Raw genomic sequence first — 21,494 nt, forward strand, 5'->3', positions numbered from 1 at the left:
TTTAAACCGACAAGAAAGTTGTGTGAATATTTAAACACATCAAAGGATCTATGCAAGCCATTTAACACAGCATGAATACATAACATTCCTTGCACTGTTGTCAAGTAAACACAGGAACTATGAAAAGAAGCATTAACACCAGTCGTAAGGTGTAAGCACAACACTGATAAATCTGTAGTAACAGGTCAAGCCCTGGGACCTGAGAACCAACAAATTTGTTTCTCTGGTACTATGGTTTTATCAAGATCTAATCATTATTATGCTAGGGTGTACAGAGAGGCCATAGAAATTCAAAATACAAAAACAACTTTACCAGAAAAGGAGGAGGATGAAAGTAGACAAGTTGTGGCCCTTGGTATTAAATACAACAAACAGCACCAAGTCTTCCACAGTGACATCTTAGGCTGGTATTACACTATCATATTTCTTTGTCAAAGATTTGATCAAATATTCATCAAATTTCTTTGACAAAAATATTTGACATGGCACTAAAAAGGGGTATTTCATTGTCATCATGTTTTTTGTCAAAGTTCAAGATGGCTGGCAACAACTTCTTGTTATGCACAGTTGCACGTACCGCACTAGCACTGTGTGCGCATTTGGAAGAGAAGCGAGAGGGCAAAAAACCTACCTGGGTGAAGCCATGGGTTTTACAAAGAAACGATAAAAGCATTCAACAAAATTTATTACGCAAGCTTCTAGTGGAGGACACAAGTTGTACATTTCAGTATTTGCTCAGTGAAGTGTCTCGTCATATCACAAAGCACAATACTCACGTAAGAACTGCTATAGCTGCAGAAGACAGACTCACAGTAAAATTCAGATTCTTTGCTACAGGAGAGAGTTACTCTAGCTTGCAGTACAGCACTCTAATGCCACAGTGTCCATTGCCCACTAACTAAAATAATACCTGAAACTTGTGAAGCTTTATAAAGCACTAGGGTACCAGTATCTGAAAGTAAGTAAATGTTCAATGCACTTTATGTGCATTAGGAACTATTTTTATTGTAGATCAAAGTAGTAATTACATTTTGTGTCCCACAACTACCAAATTAATAGAAATGTATGAAGCTAATGAGCCGCTTTACAATGTGGGGCATCCTGAGTACAAAAATATAATACGCGCGCACACACACACGCACACGCCCACAAGCACGCCCACACGCACGCACACGTTCTTTTGCTTTCTCGTGAGAATAGCTTGAGGGGAGGCCATTAATTTTCTTTTTTATATCGTCCGCTGTATTTCAGTATCTCAAGGCTAATGACCTCCGCATTTTTATGGGTGCCTTACGTTGTAAAGTGCCTCATCAGCTTCATACATTTCTATTAATTTTGTAGTTGATGGCACACACAAATTAAGCTTCACAGCCATGTTTACAAACACACTACTGGTGACAGAACACTGCAGCGATGCTGGTGCTTGAAGTGGTAACATTTCACATGGCAGTGAACAGAAGACAAGCAACTTTTATGATCAAATCTTCCACAAGGCCCTAGATTTGATCATATTTATTTGATGACAGGCGAGGTTTGACAAAGTTCCCTATTACACTATCAAATTTCTGTGACATAAATATTTGTCAAATATTTATGTCAAAGAAATCTGATATTTGACATATCAACTTTGACACCCACCCCTCCCCCACATGAACCATGGACCTTGTCGTTGGTGGGGCAGCTTGCATGCCTCAGCAATACAGATAGCAGTACCGTAGGTGCAATCACAGAGGAGGGGTATCTGTTGAGAGGCCAAACAAATGTGTGATTCCTGAAGAGGGGCAGCAGCCTTTTCAGTAAATGCAGGGGGAACAGTCTGGACGATTGACTGAACTGGTCTTGTAACACTAACCAAAACGGCCTTGCTATGCTGGTACTGCAAATGGCTGAAAGCAAGGGGAAACTACAGCCATAAATTTTCCCGAGGGCATGCAGCCTTACTGTATGGTTAAATGATCATGGTGTCCTCTTGGATAGAATATTCTGGAGGTAAACTGGTCCCCCATTCGGATCTCCAGGCGGGCACCACTGAGGAGGATGTTGTCATCAGGAGAAAGAAAACTGGCATTCTGCGGATCGGAGTGTACAATGTCAGATCCATTAATCGGGCAGGTAGCTTAGAAAATATAAAAAGGGAAATGGATAGGTTAATGTTAGATATAGTGGGAATTAGTGAAGTTCGGTGGCAGGAGGAACAAGACTTCTGGTCAGGTGACTACAGGGTTATAAACACAAAATCAATAGGGGTAATGCAGGAGTAGGTTTAATAATGAATAGGAAAATAGGAATGCGGGTAAACTACTACAAACAGCACAGTGAAAGCATTATAGTGGCCAAGATAGATACGAAGCCCACGTCTAAAACAGTAATACAAGTTTATTTGCCAACTAGCTCCACAGATGACAAAGAGATTGATGAAATGTATGATGAGATAAAAGAAATTATTCAGGTAGTGAAGAGAGACGAAAATTTAATAGAATTTTGCACAGAGCATAACTTAATCATAGCTAACACTTGGTTCAAGAATCATAAAAGAAGGTTGTATACGTGGAAGAAGCCTGGAGATACTAGAAGGTATCAGATAGACTATACACTCCTGGAAATGGAAAAAAGAACACATCGACACCGGTGTGTCAGACCCACCATACTTGCTCCGGACACTGCGAGAGGGCTGTACAAGCAATGTTCACACGCACGGCACAGCGGACACACCAGGAACCGCGGTGTTGGCCGCCGAATGGCGCTAGCTGCGCAGCATTTGTGCACCGCCGCCGTCAGTGTCGGCCAGTTTGCCGAGGCATACGGAGCTCCATCGCAGTCTTTAACACTGGTAGCATGCCGCGACAGCGTGGACGTGAACCGTATGTGCAGTTGACGGACTTTGAGCGAGAGCATATAGTGGGCATGCGGGAGGCCGGGTGGACGTACCGCCGAATTGCTCAACACGTGGGGCGTGAGGTCTCCACAGTACATCGATGTTGTCGCCAGTGGTCGGCAGAAGGTGCACGTGCCCGTCGACCTGGGACCGGACCGCAGCGACGCACGGATGCACGCCAAGACCGTAGGATCCTACGCAGTGCCGTAGGGGACCGCACCGCCACTTCCCAGCAAATTAGGGACACTGTTGCTCCTGGGGTATCGGCGAGGACCATTCGCAACCGTCTCCATGAAGCTGGGCTACGGTCCCGCACACCGTTAGGCTGTCTTCCGCTCACGCCCCAACATCGTGCAGCCCGCCTCCAGTGGTGTCGCGACAGGCGTGAATGGAGGGACGAATGGAGACGTGTCGTCTTCAGCGATGAGAGTCGCTTCTGCCTTGGTGCCAATGATGGTCGTACGCGTGTTTGGCGCCGTGCAGGTGAGCGCCACAATCAGGACTGCATACGACCGAGGCACACAGGGCCAACACCCGGCATCATGATGTGGGGAGCGATCTCCTACTCTGGCCGTACACCACTGGTGATCGTCGAGGGGACACTGAATAGTGCACAGTACATCCAAACCATCATCGAACCCATCGTTCTACCATTCCTAGACCGGCAAGGGAACTTGCTGTTCCAACAGGACAATGCACGTCCGCATGTATCCCGTGCCACCCAACGTGCTCTAGAAGGTGTAAGTCAACTACCCTGGCCAGCAAGATCTCCGGATCTGTCCCCCATTGAGCATGTTTGGGACTGGATGAAGCGTCGTCTCACGCGATCTGCACGTCCAGCACGAACGCTGGTCCAACTGAGACGCCAGGTGGAAATGGCATGGCAAGCCGTTCCACAGGACTACATCCAGCATCTCTACGATCGTCTCCATGGGAGAATAGCAGCCTGCATTGCTGCGAAAGGCGGATATACACTGTACTAGTGCCGACATTGTGCATGCTCTGTTGCCTGTGTCTATGTGCCTGTGGTTCTGTCAGTGTGATCATGTGATGTATCTGACCCCAGGAATGTGTCAATAAAGTTTCCCCTTCCTGGGACAATGAATTCACGGTGTTCTTATTTCAATTTCCGGGAGTGTATAATGGTAAGATAGAGATTTAGGAACCAGGTTTTAAATTGTAAGACATTTCCAGGGACAGACGTGGACTCTGACCACAATCTATTGGATATGAACTGTAGATTAAAACTGAAGAAACTGGAAAAAGGTGGGAATTTAAGGAGATGGAACCTGGATAGACTGAAAGAACCAGAGGTTGTAGAGAGCTTCAGGGAGAGCATTAGGGAACGATTGACAAGAATAGGGAAATGAAATACAGTAGAAGAAGAATGCGTTGCTTTGAGAGATGAAATAGTGAAGGTAGCAGAAGATCCAAGTAGATAAAAAGACGAGTGCTAGTAGAAATCCTTGGGTAACAGAAGAGATATTGAATTTAATTGATGAAAGGAGAAAATATAAAAGTGCAGTAAATGAAGCAGGCAAAAACGAATACAAACGTCTCAAAAATGAAACTTCTTGGCAGATTAAAACTGTGTTCCCGACCGAGACTCGAACTCGGGACCTTTGCCTTTCGCGGGCAAGTGCTCGGTCGGGCACACAGTTTTAATCTGCCAGGAAGTTTCATATCAGCGCACACTCCGCTGTAGAGAGAAAATATCATTCTGGTCTCAAAACTGAGATCGACAGGAAGCGCAAAATGGCTAAGCAGGGATAGCTAGAGGACAAACGTAAGGATGTAGAGGCTTATCTCACTAGGGTGTAAGACAGATACTGCGTACAGAAATATGAAAGAGACCTTCGAAGAAAAGAAAACCACTTGTATGAATATCAAGAGCTCAGATGGAAACCAAGTTCTAAGCAAAGAAGGGAAAGCAGAAAGGTGGAAGGAGTACATAGAGAGTCTATACAGGGGCGATATTCTTGAGGACAATATTATGGAAATGTAAGAGGATGTAGATGAAGATGAAATGGCAGATATGACACTGTGTGAAGAGTTTGACAGAGCACTGAAAGACCTGAGTTGAAACAAGGCCCCTGGAGTAGACAACATTCGATTAGAACTACTGACAGCCTTCGGAGAGCCAGTCCTGACAAAACTCTACCATCTGGTGAGCAAGATGTATGAGACAGGCGAAGTACCCTCGGACTTCAAGAAGAATACAGTAATTCCAATCCTAAAAAAAGCAGGTGATGACAGATTATCGAACTATTAGTTTAATAAGTCACATCCAAGTGTTAGCTATGATTAAGTTATGCTCTGTGCAAAATTCTACCAGATGGCTTCCTCTTTCATTTCTTACCCCCAATCCGTATTCACCTACCATGTTTCCTTCTCTCCCTTTTCCTACTCTCGAATTCCAGTCACCCATGACTATTAAATTTTCGTCTCCCTTCACTATCTGAATAATTTCTTTTATCTCATCATACATTTCATCAATGTCTTCGTCATCGGCAGAGTTAGTTGGCATATAAACTTGTACTACTGTGGTAGGCGTGGACTTCGTGTCAATCTTGGCCACAATTATGCATTCACTATGCTGTTTGTAGTAGCTTACCCGCACTATTTTTTAATTCATTATTAAACATACTCCTGCATTACTCCTATTTGATTTTGTATTTATACCCTGTATTCTCCTGACCAAAAGTCTTGTTCCTCCTGCCACCAAACTTCACTAATTCCCACTTTATCTAACTTTAACCTATCCATTTCCCTTTTTAAATTTTCTAAGCTACCTGCCCAATTAAGGGATCTGACATTCCACGCTCCGATCCGTAGAACGCCAGTTCTCTTTCTCCTGATAACGACGTACTCTTGAGTAGTCCCCGCCCGAAGATCCGAATGGGGGACTATTTTACCTCCGGAATATTTTACCCAAGAGGACGCCATCATCATTTAATCATACAGTAAAGCTGCATGCCCTCGGGAAAAATTACGGCCGTAGTTTCCCCTTGCTTTCAGCCGTTCACAGTACCAGCACAGCAAGGCCGTTTTGGTTATTGTTACAAGGCCAGATCAGTCAATCATCCCAACTGTTGCCCCCTGCAACTACTGAAAAGGCTGCTGCCCCTCTTCAGGAACCACACGTTTGTCTGGCCTCTCAACAGATTCCCCTCTGTTGTGGTTGCACCTACGGTACAGCTACCTGTATCACTGAGGCACGCAAGCCTCCCCACCAATGGCAAAGTCCACGGTTCATGGGAGGGCGGAGAGGGGAGGGGGGGGGGGGGGAATTTATTAGCAAAGAAGATAACCAATTAAATAAATAAAACTACATTAGTGCCATGAAATGAAATAAAAAACAGTTAGCAGTGAAGAATGGTGCACATAATATAAAGTTTTGGTCACTATAAAAATATTAGTATCCTGTAATACCTTTGGTTGTTCACCAATAATATTAAACTTCCTATATTTTTGTTGTGTTTCCTTTGTTGCCATGTCTTCAAGGAAAACATTCACAGTAATTCTTATGGGCCCTGCAGCACACAGGATGAAGCATACCTGCAAAGAATAGTCCTATGTGAAAGCAGCTGAAGACATACATCACATAAATAATTATGTTACAGTCTTTAAGCAGTGTGGGCCAGTAAATTATTCAACTTTAAAGGCCAGTTCTGTGAAGAGAGAGTAACTCCTAAGCTTTGTTACAGTGCTGTCAAAGTTTATACATAACACAGTAACTACTTGACAATGTAGGAAAACACAGAAGAATCATCAAGTTGAAGATGAGCACAATTAAAATACATTTCCCTAAAGAGTTTGGCAGCCACCTTCCTCAGCATAAGAGACACATGCCATTCAGACACACAAGCAAGCACATCTCACACCTACATTACTGCCAACGCCAGGTCCGGTATTTCGGGCCTGTTTGACATTAACTAATTGAATACACTGCAGGTATAAGAGTTCCCATCAAAAAGCTGCTAACTGATTTGTTGCTCTCTATTTAATATTTCTCACAAGAGTTTTTTTTTTTTTTTAAGTGTACTTAATATCTATAACAGAATTTGGATATAGTTTATGGTTATCAAGTTGAAGGAAGCAACTACAGGGGCGAGAACCGGTGACAGAGAGGGTGAGAGGGGGGGGGGGGGGCGGTCGAGACGGGAGTGAAGGGAGGGAGCGGGGGGGGGGAGCGACGGTCGAGACGGGAGTGAGGGACGGGGCTTGGAGGGAGGGAGTGAGGGACGGGGCTTGGAGGGAGGGAGCGAGGGACCGAGCGGGAAGGGAGTGAGCGGGGAGGGAGTGAGCGGGGAGGGAGTGAGCGGGGAGGGAGTGAGCGGGGAGTGAGGGAGGGGGGAGGGAGGGAGGGAGGGGGGTGGATGGAGCAGGTCGTGGAGGGGGGGTGGAGGTGGTCGAGGAGGGGGGTGGGTGGAGGTGGTCGAGGAGGGGGGTGGGTGGAGGTGGTCGAGGAGGGGGTGGGTGGAGGTGGTCGAGGAGGGGGGTGGGTGGAGGTGGTCGAGGGGGGTGGGTGGATGAGGTCGAGAGGGGGGTGGGTGGATGAGGTCGAGGAGGGGGTGGGTGGATGAGGTCGAGGAGGTGGGTGGGTGGATGAGGTCGAGGAGGGGGGTGGGTGGATGAGGTCGAGGAGGTGGGTGGGTGGATGAGGTCGAGGAGGGGGGTGGGTGGATGAGGTCGTGGAGGGGGGGTGGAGGAGGTCGAGGAGGGGCGTGGAGGAGGTCGTGGAGGAGGTCGAGGAGGGGCGTGGAGGAGGTCGAGGAGGGGGGTGGAGGAGGTCGAGGAGGGGGGTGGAGGAGGTCGAGGAGGGGGGTGGAGGAGGTCGAGGAGGGGGGTGGAGGAGGTCGAGGAGGGGGGTGGAGGAGGTCGAGGAGGGGGGTGGAGGAGGTCGAGGAGGGGGGTGGAGGAGGTCGAGGAGGGGGGTGGAGGAGGTCGAGGAGGGGGGTGGAGGAGGTCGAGGAGGGGGGTGGAGGAGGTCGAGGAGGGGGGTGGAGGAGGTCGAGGAGGGGGGTGGAGGAGGTCGAGGAGGGGGGTGGAGGAGGTCGAGGAGGGGGGTGGAGGAGGTCGAGGAGGGGGGTGGAGGAGGTCGAGGAGGGGGGTGGAGGAGGTCGAGGAGGGGGGTGGAGGAGGTCGAGGAGGGGGGTGGAGGAGGTCGAGGAGGGGGGGGGTGGAGGAGGTCGAGGAGGGGGGGATGGAGGAGGTCGAGGAGGGGGGGATGGAGGAGGTCGAGGAGAGGGGGGATGGAGGAGGTCGAGGAGAGGGGGGATGGAGGAGGTCGAGGAGAGGGCGGAGGCGGTCGAGGAGGGGGGGTGGAGGGTAGGTGGGAGGGAGGGGATCGCGACGGGGGGGGGGGGGAGATCGCGACGGGGGGGGGAGATCGCGACGGGGGAGAAGATCGCGACGGGGGAGAAGATCGCGACGGGGGAGAAGATCGCGACGGGGGAGAAGATCGCGACGGGGGAGAAGATCGCGACGGGGGAGAAGATCGCGACGGGGGAGAAGATCGCGACGGGGGAGAAGATCGCGACGGGGGAGAAGATCGCGACGGGGGAGAAGATCGCGACGGGGGAGAAGATCGCGACGGGGGAGAAGATCGCGACGGGGGAGAAGATCGCGACGGGGGAGAAGATCGCGACGGGGGAGAAGATCGCGACGGGGGAGAAGATCGCGAAGGGGGAGAAGATCGCGAAGGGGGAGTGAGGGGGGAGAAGATCGCGAAGGGGGAGTGAGGGGGGAGAAGATCGCGAAGGGGGAGTGAGGGGAGAGGAGATCGCGAAGGGGGAGTGAGGGGGGAGGAGATCGCGAAGGGGGAGTGAGGGGGGAGGAGATCGCGAAGGGGGAGTGAGGGGGGAGGAGATCGCGAAGGGGGAGTGAGGGGGGAGGAGATCGCGAAGGGGGAGTGAGGGGGGAGGAGATCGCGAAGGGGGAGTGAGGGGGGAGGAGATCGCGAAGGGGGAGTGAGGAGGGAGGAGATCGCGAAGGGGGAGTGAGGGGGGAGTGAGGGGGGAGGAGATCGCGAAGGGGGAGTGAGGGGGGAGTGAGGGGGGAGGAGATCGCGAAGGGGGAGTGAGGGGGGAGGAGATCGCGAAGGGGGAGTGAGGGGGGAGGAGATCGCGAAGGGGGAGGGAGGGAGGAGGAGATCGCGAAGGGGGAGGGAGGGAGGAGGAGATCGCGAAGGGGGAGGGAGGGAGGAGGAGATCGCGAAGGGGGAGGGAGGGAGGAGGAGATCGCGAAGGGGGAGGGAGGGAGGAGGAGATCGCGAAGGGGGAGGGAGGGAGGAGGAGATCGCGAAGGGGGAGGGAGGGAGGAGGAGATCGCGAAGGGGGAGGGAGGGAGGAGGAGATCGCGAAGGGGGAGGGAGGGAGGAGGAGATCGAGGAGAGTGGGAGGGAGGGAGAGAGGAGATCGAGGAGAGTGGGAGGGAGGGAGAGAGGAGATCGAGGAGAGTGGGAGGGAGGGAGAGAGGAGATCGAGGAGGGAGGGAGGGAGAGAGGAGATCGAGGAGGGAGGGAGGGAGAGAGGAGATCGAGGAGGGAGGGAGGGAGAGAGGAGATCGAGGAGGGAGGGAGGGAGAGAGGAGATCGAGGAGGGAGGGAGGGAGAGAGGGAGGAGGGAGGAGATCGAGGAGGGAGGAGATCGAGGAGGGAGGAGATCGAAGAGGGAGGAGATCGAAGAGGGAGGAGATCGAGGAGGGAGGAGATCGAGGAGGGAGGAGATCGAGGAGGGAGGAGATCGAGGAGGGAGGAGATCGAGGAGGGAGGAGATCGAGGAGGGAGGGAGGAGATCGCGGAGGGAGGAGATCGCGGAGGGAGGGAGGAGATCGCGGAGGGAGGGAGGAGATCGAGGACGGGGGGAGGAGATCGAGGACGGGGGGAGGAGATCGAGGACGGGGGGAGGAGATCGAGGACGGGGGGAGGAGATAGAGGAAGGACGGGGGGGAGGAGATCGAGGAAGGACGGGGGAGGAGATCGAGGAAGGACGGAGCGAGGAGATCGAGGACGGAGCGAGGAGATCGAGGACGGAGCGAGGAGATCGAGGACGGAGGGAGGAGATCGAGGACGGAGCGAGGAGATCGAGGACGGAGCGAGGAGATCGAGGACGGAGCGAGGAGATCGAGGACGGAGCGAGGAGATCGAGGACGGAGGGAGGAGATCGAGGACGGAGGGAGGAGATCGAGGACAGAGGGAGGAGATCGAGGACAGAGGGAGGAGATCGAGGACAGAGGGAGGAGATCGAGGACAGAGGGAGGAGATCGAGGACAGAGGGAGGAGATCGAGGACAGAGGGAGGAGATCGAGGACAGAGGGAGGAGATCGAGGACAGAGGGAGGAGATCGAGGACAGAGGGAGGAGATCGAGGACAGAGGGAGGAGATCGAGGACAGAGGGAGGAGATCGAGGACAGAGGGAGGAGATCGAGGACAGAGGGAGGAGATCGAGGACAGAGGGAGGAGATCGAGGACAGAGGGAGGAGATCGAGGACAGAGGGAGGAGATCGAGGACAGAGGGAGGAGATCGAGGACAGAGGGAGGAGATCGAGGACAGAGGGAGGAGATCGAGGACAGAGGGAGGAGATCGAGGACAGAGGGAGGAGATCGAGGACAGAGGGAGGAGATCGAGGACAGAGGGAGGAGATCGAGGACAGAGGGAGGAGATCGAGGACAGAGGGAGGAGATCGAGGACAGAGGGAGGAGATCGAGGACAGAGGGAGGAGATCGAGGACAGAGGGAGGAGATCGAGGACAGAGGGAGGAGATCGAGGACAGAGGGAGGAGATCGAGGACAGAGGGAGGAGATCGAGGACAGAGGGAGGAGATCGAGGAGGGAGAGAGGAGATCGAGGAGGGAGGGAGGAGATCGAGGAGGGAGGGAGGAGATCGAGGAGGGAGGGAGGGAGGAGATCGAGGAGGGAGGGAGGAGATCGAGGAGGGAGGGAGGGAGGAGATCGAGGAGGGAGGGAGGGAGGAGATCGAGGAGGGAGGGAGGGAGGAGATCGAGGAGGGAGGGAGGGAGGAGATCGAGGAGGGAGGGAGGGAGGAGATCGAGGAGGGAGGGAGGGAGGAGATCGAGGAGGGAGGGAGGGAGGAGGGAGGGAGGGAGGAGATCGAGGAGGGAGGGAGGGAGGAGATCGAGGAGGGAGGGAGGAGATCGAGGAGGGAGGGAGGGAGGAGATCGAGGAGGGTGTGAGGAGATCAAGGAGGGTGTGAGGAGATCGAGTAGGGAGGGAGGAGATGTAGAAGGGAGGGAGGAGGGATGGAGATGGAAAAGGGGAGATGGAGGAGGGGGAACATGTCCTAATTGTTAACTATCGCAATGATGGCATGCTTTATCACACAACCGCTTTACAAGCCTTACATTGGTATCTGGTTGTTGCATAATGTACTCCAGGAAGACCTCCGCAGCTGTAGCACCAGCAGTGTGAGAAACCTTTATGCTCTCTCCTCCTGTGTCCTCTTCATCATCACTTTCATCATTATTTTCTTGCACGCTTTTGATTATTTCTTCATCTGTTAAAGTTTGCTCCGTATCACAGTTTTCCTCATTCAGCCACTTAGTAACATCTTCATCATCAATTTCTTCTCCTTCTGGAAGTTTGTGAAATATGTCACTGTACAAAGTAATTGATAATTCCAAATTGACTGGTTCATCGCTGTCACTCACTACTGGATCCAACTTGGTACCAATGGATGGCCACGATTTTCTCCAGCTCTTCTTTATGGTAGAACTCTCCACTTTATCCCATGTTTCAGCTGATTGGAAAACAACATCTCGTATATTAATTCCTTTTTACACCTTCAGTATAGTCTCAATTAGAGTTTTTTTTTTTTCATTTTCATTCAGCCAGAGACAAGAAGTGAATGTCGATAATGACATTTAATTGATTCCAAAATTCCCTGATCCATGGGCTGAATTATGGCTGTCACATTGGGTGGGAGAAGGAGTGCTTGTACATTTACACCAACGGACTTTAGAAAAACATCTGAAGGATGACTGGGAGATTGTCAATTATAAGCATAGCTTTTAGTGGACACCTTTTCTTCTTTAGCTCTTTTCTCACTGCTGGTACAAACGTTTCATGGAACCACCGATAGAATATTTGTCTGTCCATCCACACTTTCGTCTGAGCACAACACTGCACTCTTAGAAGACTTGTGTTGGGATTTTCCAATCATTGTTAGTGGTAGTTTATGAATCCCATTTGCATTACAACATGCCACTAATGTTACACGCCGTTTCTGTTGCTTGTAACCACGAGCTTCCTTCTTATTCTTGGCAGCTAATGTATTTCAAGGCAGCATCTTTTAAGAGAGTCATGTTTCATCAGCATTATACAAGGCATCAGCACTTAAATCTACTTCCTCTATTATTTTCTGTATCTTTCAAACTCATCAGCATGCTTATCGTAAGCTGCGCAACTTTCTCCAGTGACAGTCAGCTGTCGAATGCCGAGTCTTTTTTCCAGTTCGATAGCCAGCCTTCGCTCGCTGCAAACAAGTTACTACAACCAAGTTGGTTGTTAAATGCAGCTGCTTTTTCCTTTATAATCGGGCCACTGACTGGAACTCCTTTACTGCATTCTTGTATGAACCATCTATAAACAGCTACGTCCAGTTCTTCATTCTCACTCTTTCACATAACCTTCCATTTTCTCAACTCACTATCCATTTGTGTTGAGTACTGTCGAATAACATTTTCTTTCTTTTTGATGTCATAAATAGTTGCTCGTCCAACACTGAACTCAGCACCAATGGCTTTCTGTGAAGAACCTCGTTTTAACTTATCCAAAATTTCGAGTTTCTGCTTGAGGTCTAGCGTCATGTGTTTCCTTTTAGAAGATGTGATTTCGAATTGTAAAGAAAGCTACAATTTCAAATACAGTATGTAAAGTGCTGTTTCACTAAGTATTGTTGCGCATGATAATTCAATGTGTACGTGTTATTGGATGTGTGCCGGAATACTGAGAGGTCTGACTACTGAGGGCTGGATTAGCGAGAGAGTATTGTAGCTTCTAAACAGCCTGTTCTGGAGGGAAAAAAGTATACATACACCAACTGAAAGAATCCAAACATTTGATAATGTTATCACTGATACTGTACTGAAAGTTCACACAATGAGATTATTGCTGAGGAAAACACAGACATACTGAAAGTACAAACAGCAACCAATCACATTTTAAAAGGATGTATATATTTTTTAATATCAGTCCTTGTGTAGGGCACCACGATGTTGAGAAACTTTCGCCACTACTAAATTGCTGGAATCTTATGGCCAGCACTATCTACATGACAAAAAAAAAGTAAACAGCAGTAAGATGGTGAATTCTGATTTCTTCCTCAATATTTAAACACACACACACACACACACACACACACACACACACACACACACACACACAGTTTTAAGCAATTACAAATGATCTTGCTCATAACAATCACCTTTGCTTCTTTTTTTGTTTGGGGATCTATTATTGCCTCTCTTGATGGAAAATTAATGTGTGCTGCAGGATTGTTACTATCAAGTGCCACATTTTGAGAATTTATTTTATGAAGTTTCATTCGACATTTAAGTCTTCTATTGGTCATATTTTCGACAGTAAGAAACAGTTGTGACTCCAGTCCAACACCAGCAGTTAAATTCTTCCCACCATTTACTACGAAGTTCACCCATGACCTGTCTTCCTCTGAAACAATTAAAAATGGCACTAATTAAACGTGGAGAAGTATATTTACACCAAACATGACAGATAAAACTTTTTACTTTTACATCTACTACATTCTTAGATACACACGGTAATACAATCAACAAGCACTTCATCTTTAAGCACATAAATATTATTAACTACCTGTGAGCTGTAAAGTTTAAAAACTAGTGAGCCAACTCTTAATCAACAGCATCAAAATTATGATCACATTGCATTTCACAATATTGCAGCTTCTGTAACAATACAGACATATATAATCCTCGGCAGAAAAATTGAAATACCGTGAAGGAGTCATATGAAGAAGGAAGACAGGGTTTAATGCCCTATCACTGATGGGCCCATTAATCTATAAAGCACCAACTTGGATTGGGTAAGGATAACTAAACTGGTCGTTTTGAAATGAACCAACCTGGCATTTGCCCTTAGGAATTTAGGAAATCTTAACGTTTTGACCATCAGATAGGTATTCGAAGTGTCTTTCCGGCAGGAGAGTCCACTGAAACAGACAAATGCTGTTCTGACGGACATGTGAATGCACAATAGGGTCTGAACCTCTTGCAGGAATACAGTGAACACTGCAAGCAAATGAGGCATGAATAGAGTTACTACTTAGTAGTGTGCACTAAGTTGAGAATTTGGATTGTACAGAAAGCATGCTCAGACATGCTGAAGCAGTTAAAACTGGCCACAATCATTTCAGTGCCAACAGTAGCTGACATTGGTACCTTCCTCAAAACACAAAGAATACATAAAATAAAGGAAAGGTCACCACTTACCTATAGCTGACTGATGTGTACTGCATAGGAACATTCAAAAGAATACAGTATTTACACGAGCTTTCAAGTTCTTGTTCTTTCTCTAGCACAAGTACACACATTCACATTCACACACACAACCAGACAAATGCCCAAATGCTCATACCAGCAGATGCAGCAAGACACAGTGGGTGAATGTGTGCCCATTTCCTAGAGAATGAGCAAGAGCTCGAAAGCTACAGTAAATACTGTATTCTGTTGAGTGTTTCTACGTTCCACACATCAGTCAGTTACAGGTAAGTGATTACCTTTCCTTTATTTGGGTTCTGTACATCAGTGAAAACGGAAACCATGCAGGGTAACTTTGTTGTCCATACGTCTGTCTGTCTTTCTGTCCAACTGTTAAAAATACTTTTTCTCAGGAATGGGATCACATATTAAGTTGAAATTTACATCACATACTAAGGTCTATAGTTCCTTGGTGGTGTAATAAATGTGAGATAAGTCAGTGCAATCAAAAAATACGGCCACTTGCGTCACATTTTGATACTGACAAATTCACTCATCAAACCCTATAGTGTGCTTCCCACTGACTTAGAATCGTAAAATTTGGCTAGAAGCAAAGGTACAAAGTAAAAGTAAAGAAAAAAATTCAAAAATTGTTAATTTGTAAATACTTCCCACAAAAATTATTTCTGTTGTCATCCATTATCCAACTTGAACATTAAAATTAAAACATTCACAAAAGTCTTAGAATTCCTGGGACCAATATCTTGCCACTAAGAATCTGGATGACAGGCAACCATTGAGAATCTCGATTTGCAGGATGGATGAACTGTCTATACGCATAAGTGTGTACTGAACCCTCAGAGGGCAAGTCCTACTTGCACCTGACCTATTTCTTACAGGAATTTCCATCGTTGAAACACATGAAAAGTTAGTAATTGTTATAACATGCCCAATGTGGCATCAGAAATTTTGGTGGTAGCACTGATTTCTTTTCCATTTGAGCAACATCAAGTAAATGTTTATAAATTTATATTACAATGTATTTATATCAGTTTTATTTCAGTATATTCACACAGTTCGGTTTCTTTTCTGTTTCACATGGAGTTTATGAGATTATGACAATACAGTTTTGCTTTCCTTTATTAACACGGTGTTTTATAGTGCCAGTCAATGTATTAGTCAATGACCAGAGACCACAAGAAGACGGGATCTACAATGCCAAGAGCCTTGTTTATACTTTATTACAATAACAAAATAAGTTAGACAAAAAAAGCATTGTTACTGAACTCTACAATCAACATAATGTAAATGCTCAGTTTGGTTTTGTAGTTGAAACACAACTGAAGCAGTCTGTTAGTATCGAATGAACTAAGTATTCTCTATTAAGATTACAGCCAATGTACATAGCCTGCGCTCTCAGTTCAGATTAGAGTCAATATATGTATCCCACATTCAAAAAACTGATACAAAATAATTGTTGGAAAAAATGTTAGAGAGATCACAGTTTTTATCTGAAGAACAATTATTTATTTACAACCCTGAACTTCGAAATTATTACAAACTCATCAAACTGAAAAGTATGAAAAATAATAATTGCATTCTCCAGCTAGAAAAATTTTAGTTGTTTAACACTGGATAAGTCATCTGTGACTCACTAATATCATACCTTCATAAATTGTGAACAACTGATCGTGGAACAGTGTCCTCTTTTCTACTACGAATTACACTCAACTGACAAAAGTGCAGCAGCTGCCAGAAATTAATTTATTATACATTCAGTCACAAGTAGTTTAGTGACCACAAATTCACATCTTCACGTGAAGAACAGGAGGTCCAAAAGAAGATACGAAGTTTACAATTAGAACTAACCTAACTTGACTATATCAGTGTTCCAGTGTCCATTCACGTGTGAGGACTATGGACCTTAAATAATGAATAGATCTCCATGAGGATAAATAATAAATTGTCCTTATCTTCCAGCTTGAAAGTTGCAAGTAAATGTGCATCCACCATCCATAAAATGACAGAGGACACAAGGCAATGTGAAACCCCAGAAAGAAAATGATGGCAAGAACCAAATCTAAAGAAATGGGCAAGCCATCCAGTCTTTTCCCCACACCTTCATTCATATACTTGTTCAACAGATATATTCCACCTATCTCCTGCCCCCCCCCCCCAACCTCTATGGCCACCTCTCCCCCTCCCCCCATCCCCTCTGCTCAATCTCTCGCTCCCCTGTCCACCTCATTCTCTCTCGTACTCTCTGCCGGCCTCACACCCTCCCTCGCACTCTCTGCCGGCCTCACACCCTCCCTCGCACTCTCTGCCGGCCTCACACCCTCCCTCGCACTCTCTGTCGGCCTCACCCTCCCTCGCACTCTCTGCCGACCTCATCCTCTCCCACTTTATCTTCTCCCAGCCCTTTCTTTCTGGTCAGCCATCCCCATCTGCACATGTAGCCCCCACAAGATACGCCAATACTTTTGCAACTTGTTCCTGTAGTATAGTTTTAAAGTATTAGGTTGGTGCACAAGTTCATAGCATTTTTCCGTATGTTCATTAAGCACAACAGATACACTTTTCAAAGACTTAAGTCATCAATAATATATTGTCTTCACTATTTACAACGCTCTGCCAATGCTGGGGTAACTTTTTGATTCCACATCTGTAGAAATCGTGTGTCCGAGGCAAAGAACTCATCAAGCCAAGAGTGGAGCACATTTTCATCCAGAAAGAAACTTCCTAGAAGGTTGTTCAATAGCAAGCAGAAAAGGTTAAAATCTGAGGGCGCAAGATCAGGTGAAGAAAGTGGGTGCGGAATGACTTCCCAACCCAACTCCTGTATAGTGTGTTTTGTCAGTCTAGCAGAATGTGAGCAGAAATTATCACAGAGCACCATCACTTCATCCAGTCTTCCTCATCAAAGTTCTTGGATTCCATCTGCGAGATGTCTCAGTTGTCGACAGTAAATATCAGCAGTGATGATTACACCTTGGGAAGCAAACCACAGTACACCACACTGTCCCTGTCCTACCAGATGCATAACGTTATCTTTTGTGGATGTAGGCAGATCTTTGTACAGGGAGTTGCTGCTTTGTTTGAGTTTAACCATTCCCTTCTTTTCCTTATGTTAGCATAAAGACACCATTTCTCGTCACCAATAACAATTCAGGACAGGCATGGTCAGCGTTGTTCACGAATCAATTGATGATGTGCAAGCAAAGACGCACATGTGGCCAACTGCTGATTTTTGTGGTTTTTGGCTTAAAGTATGCAGTACACACAAACCCAATTTTTGAACTTTCCCCACTAGATGCAAATGTTGCATGGCAGTGGAATGATCACAGTTCATCACATCTGGCAGTTCTCAAGTACACTGACTTGGATCATTGTGATTAATGCATTTAAACAATCTTCATCAAACGTGGAGAGTCACTAATGCCAAAACAATCCTCCTTAAAATGAGAAAATCATTTTCTTGCCTTGTTCTGTCCAATGGCATAATCCCCATACATGGCACAAATGTTTCTGGCTGCCTCTGCTGCCGTCACCCCTCTACTGAACACAAACAGAATAATATGTCGGCAATGTTCCAATTTCTAGCATCCACAGCTCCACTCACTATCTCGAAATAATAATATATAAACTCAAATAGCAACAGTGCACTAAAAATAAAAAATTACAATTGGTAAATAAGCCTATAGCAACTGGGATACCAACATGCAAAACAAAAACGCAATGAACTTATGCACCAGCCTAATTTAAACTCACAATCTTGACAAATACACTGCACTCTGTTCCGCTGTACCAAGTTGACAATGGCAAGTGTTCTGATGACTGAAGAACTAAACCAATCGAAGCTGTACACATACCAGAAATGTCAACAGCGCATGTAATATGACAAAGAGAGCAAACTGTGAGAAAGAAATATCCCTAAACAAGCAACTGTCTATGTGTAGCAAAATGTTAGCAGGTCTGGCTTCTGAATTAGTGAACACACAAGTGAACCAAATCAGCAGCAGCCTTCTACCTTCTCGCCTGACACCAGATGCTCCTTCCAACACAAACAGCATGGGCGCACCATGTTTGAAACCATCATAACCATTTGCTGGCTAGCAGCATTGTTGGTTCTGTGTCCTTTGTTGCCATGGCATTATTGGCAGGCATGGATGCCAAATCCCTCCCCCTGTAATGGGCTGTAAGTACAACAGTGCCTAGGTCTGTGTCTTAAACAATTGGGGGGAGGGGGGGAGACACTGGAAGCCTAGCCAGTGGTCCCATTTAGATGTCATTATCTTCAGATGTGGCAGCCGAGGCTAAGGGTGGCTCAAAATAAGGCAAGTCTTTTCCGATGTGTTCAATGGGATGTGGAGGTGATGTAGCAGGGATTGGCTCAACCCCCTTTCGTTGCTCTCCCTGCAATGTGAAAGATGAACACTACCATGAAATTAAGTAATCATGATGGTGGTGGTGGTGGTGGTGGTGGTGGTGGTGGCGGTGGCGGTGGCGGTGCCTGCACTTATATGCTGAGGGGGAAATATTATCATCAGTCATATATGTTATAGGCCCCAAAATTTTCTCCCTAGGGTACTGCTGGCTACGCTCATGTCGCACTTTTAATTCATTTCTGTGTCTCGTACACATAGTGTCTCCGACTGTGACCTCAAAAAGTTGCTGACCACTCCTCCCTTCCACCCCAGTTCACACACAACTACACAAGCCTAAACCAACATACTATTCCGGAATCATGGGAACATGACTGCTGAGGGCAGGGAGTATGTTGCAAGAGATCTAAAACTCTCGGGCATTGGCCATACTGAAGCTCCGCCTAACTACTCACATTTACAGAGACGGTATGGTACACGGCTAAGTAGTGCAAAAGAGCATCATCCAACAGCATGATTTGCACTCACTGCCTTCCTCATTGGGGTCTTAAATGTCCTGACCATCCACTCTGCCTCTAACTTGGATGCTGGATGGAAGGGTGCAGAGGTCAGGTACTGGATACCATTGTGACAACAGAATGCCTGAAACTCAGATGCGATAAACTGGGGGCCATTATCAGAGCCCAGCATGGTTGGTGCACCCCCTACTGCAAATATGGTCATGAACACCCAATGGTGAATGTTGCTGGCGTGGTACTCATGCATGCTATATATGCAAAGTTGGAAAACAGCATCCACCATTATCAACCACATTTCCCCAAGAAAAGGACTGGAAAAATCCACATGTACTTTATCCCACGGTTGAGGCCACAGTGAAAACTTCTGTGGAGGAGTCATTTGGTTCTGTACACAGGCTAGATACTGCCTCAATGCACATCTAAGTAAAGGTGATATTATAACGCAGCACTTATCCTCTGTTGTGAGCAAGAACACTCTATGACATTTACTATGCCACTCTTTCATGCGGAAATAAGGTCGAAAATCTTGATGGACATCCTTAGGGAGCTCTGCAGACCATCCTGTTTGAACTGATGTGACAACTTGTGGCTACTGCTAATTCCTTGGCAGTGATGGAAAATTCTAGCAACACTGTTTCTAAAGCATTGTCAATCATAAAACAAACCATTTCTTCCCTATCAAACTCTGTAACGGGACCCATGGGCAGCCTGGACAAAGTGTTAGCATTACCATGCTGTGCCATGAGCTTAAAATGGATATTGAAAAATAATTTCCGAGAAATAATGCCCGACACTGTAGCCTCTGAGCCATCTTGTCAGGGATTATGGTGTTACGATTAAACAACAATACCAACAGTTTATGATCCATGATGTGAAATTTGGAGCCATACAAGAAAATGTGAAACTTTTTAACACAAAATATGACAGCCAGAGCCACTTTCTCTATCTGGGAGTAATTCTTTTGGGGAGGCCAGAGGGTCTTAGATGCGAAAGCAATCTGCTGTTCTGATCCATTTGGATTTCTGAGAGACAATATAGCTCCAATCCCACTCTACAATGTCAGTAGCCAGTATTCAGCTTTTCTTTGGATCAAAGTAGCAAGGCAAGGAGCAGAGCATAAACAATATTTTAGCCACAAAAAAATCTTGCTGACAAGCATCTGACCAAACATATTTCATATCCTTCTTATAAACCTGATTTAGAGTGTGTGAGATCTTCAATGCATTTGGTATGAATTTCTTATAATAGTTCACCTTGCCAGGAATGGTTGCAGTTCCTTCAAGTTCTGAAGGACGAGCAACTTATTAATTGCTGTGACATGCCCACCTTACTTAAGACATGATCTAAATACTTGACACTGTGTGCAAGAGTCTTCACTTTCCCTTGCAAAGCAGACCACTGTCCTCCAGCACTTGAACCACTGCCTGTACAGTTTGGAAATGTCCTTCCATGATGGAACCTGAGACAATTAAATCATCCAGATAAGTTGCACATTTTGGGAAATAGTGAACACAATGATATATAAAATACTGAAAAATTCCTGTAGCTGATGCAACACCACAAGGCGGTCTGAAATTACTAGAGGCCAAACAGCCTGTTAGTAAAGAGCAGCTGCTGTGACTTAAGCACTGAGGGCAGCTGCAGATATGCATCTCTCAAATCAACCTCCAAAAAATTGTGTTCACCAGCTAACCTCACCAATAACTCCTCAAGGCAAAGGATTGGATAAATTTCCAGCTCACTCTGGGTATTAATTGTGGCTTTAAAAACACTGCACAACTGAATTGCACCATTGGGTTTTTTATCCAGTAATAAGAGAGTTGCCCATTGAACTGATGGTACAGATGAAATAACCCCTAATTCCTGTAGTCTGTCCAATTCAGCTATAATTACACCTATTGGCTTCTGTCTCGGGTTCTTCGGCCGACGTTCATCTAATGATTTTTCTGACGTTTCGCCAGCACGAGTGGCTGGCATTGTCAAAGCTTCACCCTCCATTGCCGGTGGTGAACTGGAGCCGAGCTCGCGGGCACAGACTATATGTACCTGGCGCGCCAACGTCCGAGGGCTTCTCCGTGGTCATTTCCGGTGCGGTTCTCCTCTTGCTACCTGCGACGGTCGTTCGCTGCAGTAAGAGAAGCCAGGATCCGTTTACCTTAAGGCTTTCCTCTTTCTTGTTCAAACTGTTCGCGTGTTTTTGTATCTCTACAGCTTCTCTGAACAAGCGCGTGTGATAGTGGT

General features: G+C 46.8%; 1 protein-coding gene across 1 annotated transcript in view; it reads right to left on the minus strand.

Moving 5' to 3' along the window:
- Positions 1-21,494, minus strand: part of LOC126162188 (uncharacterized) — a 319,012-nt gene that overhangs the window by 117,102 nt on the left and 180,416 nt on the right. The window contains exons 10-11 of the mRNA XM_049918515.1: positions 13,321-13,565; positions 6,308-6,433 (exon numbers count right to left, since the gene is read on the minus strand). Of these exons, the coding sequence (XP_049774472.1) occupies positions 6,308-6,433; positions 13,321-13,565 (371 nt within the window). The remainder of the gene's footprint in view (positions 1-6,307; positions 6,434-13,320; positions 13,566-21,494) is intronic.

The sequence above is a fragment of the Schistocerca cancellata genome, chromosome 2, assembly GCF_023864275.1.
Source record: "Schistocerca cancellata isolate TAMUIC-IGC-003103 chromosome 2, iqSchCanc2.1, whole genome shotgun sequence".
Classification (NCBI taxonomy): Eukaryota; Metazoa; Arthropoda; class Insecta; order Orthoptera; family Acrididae; genus Schistocerca; species Schistocerca cancellata.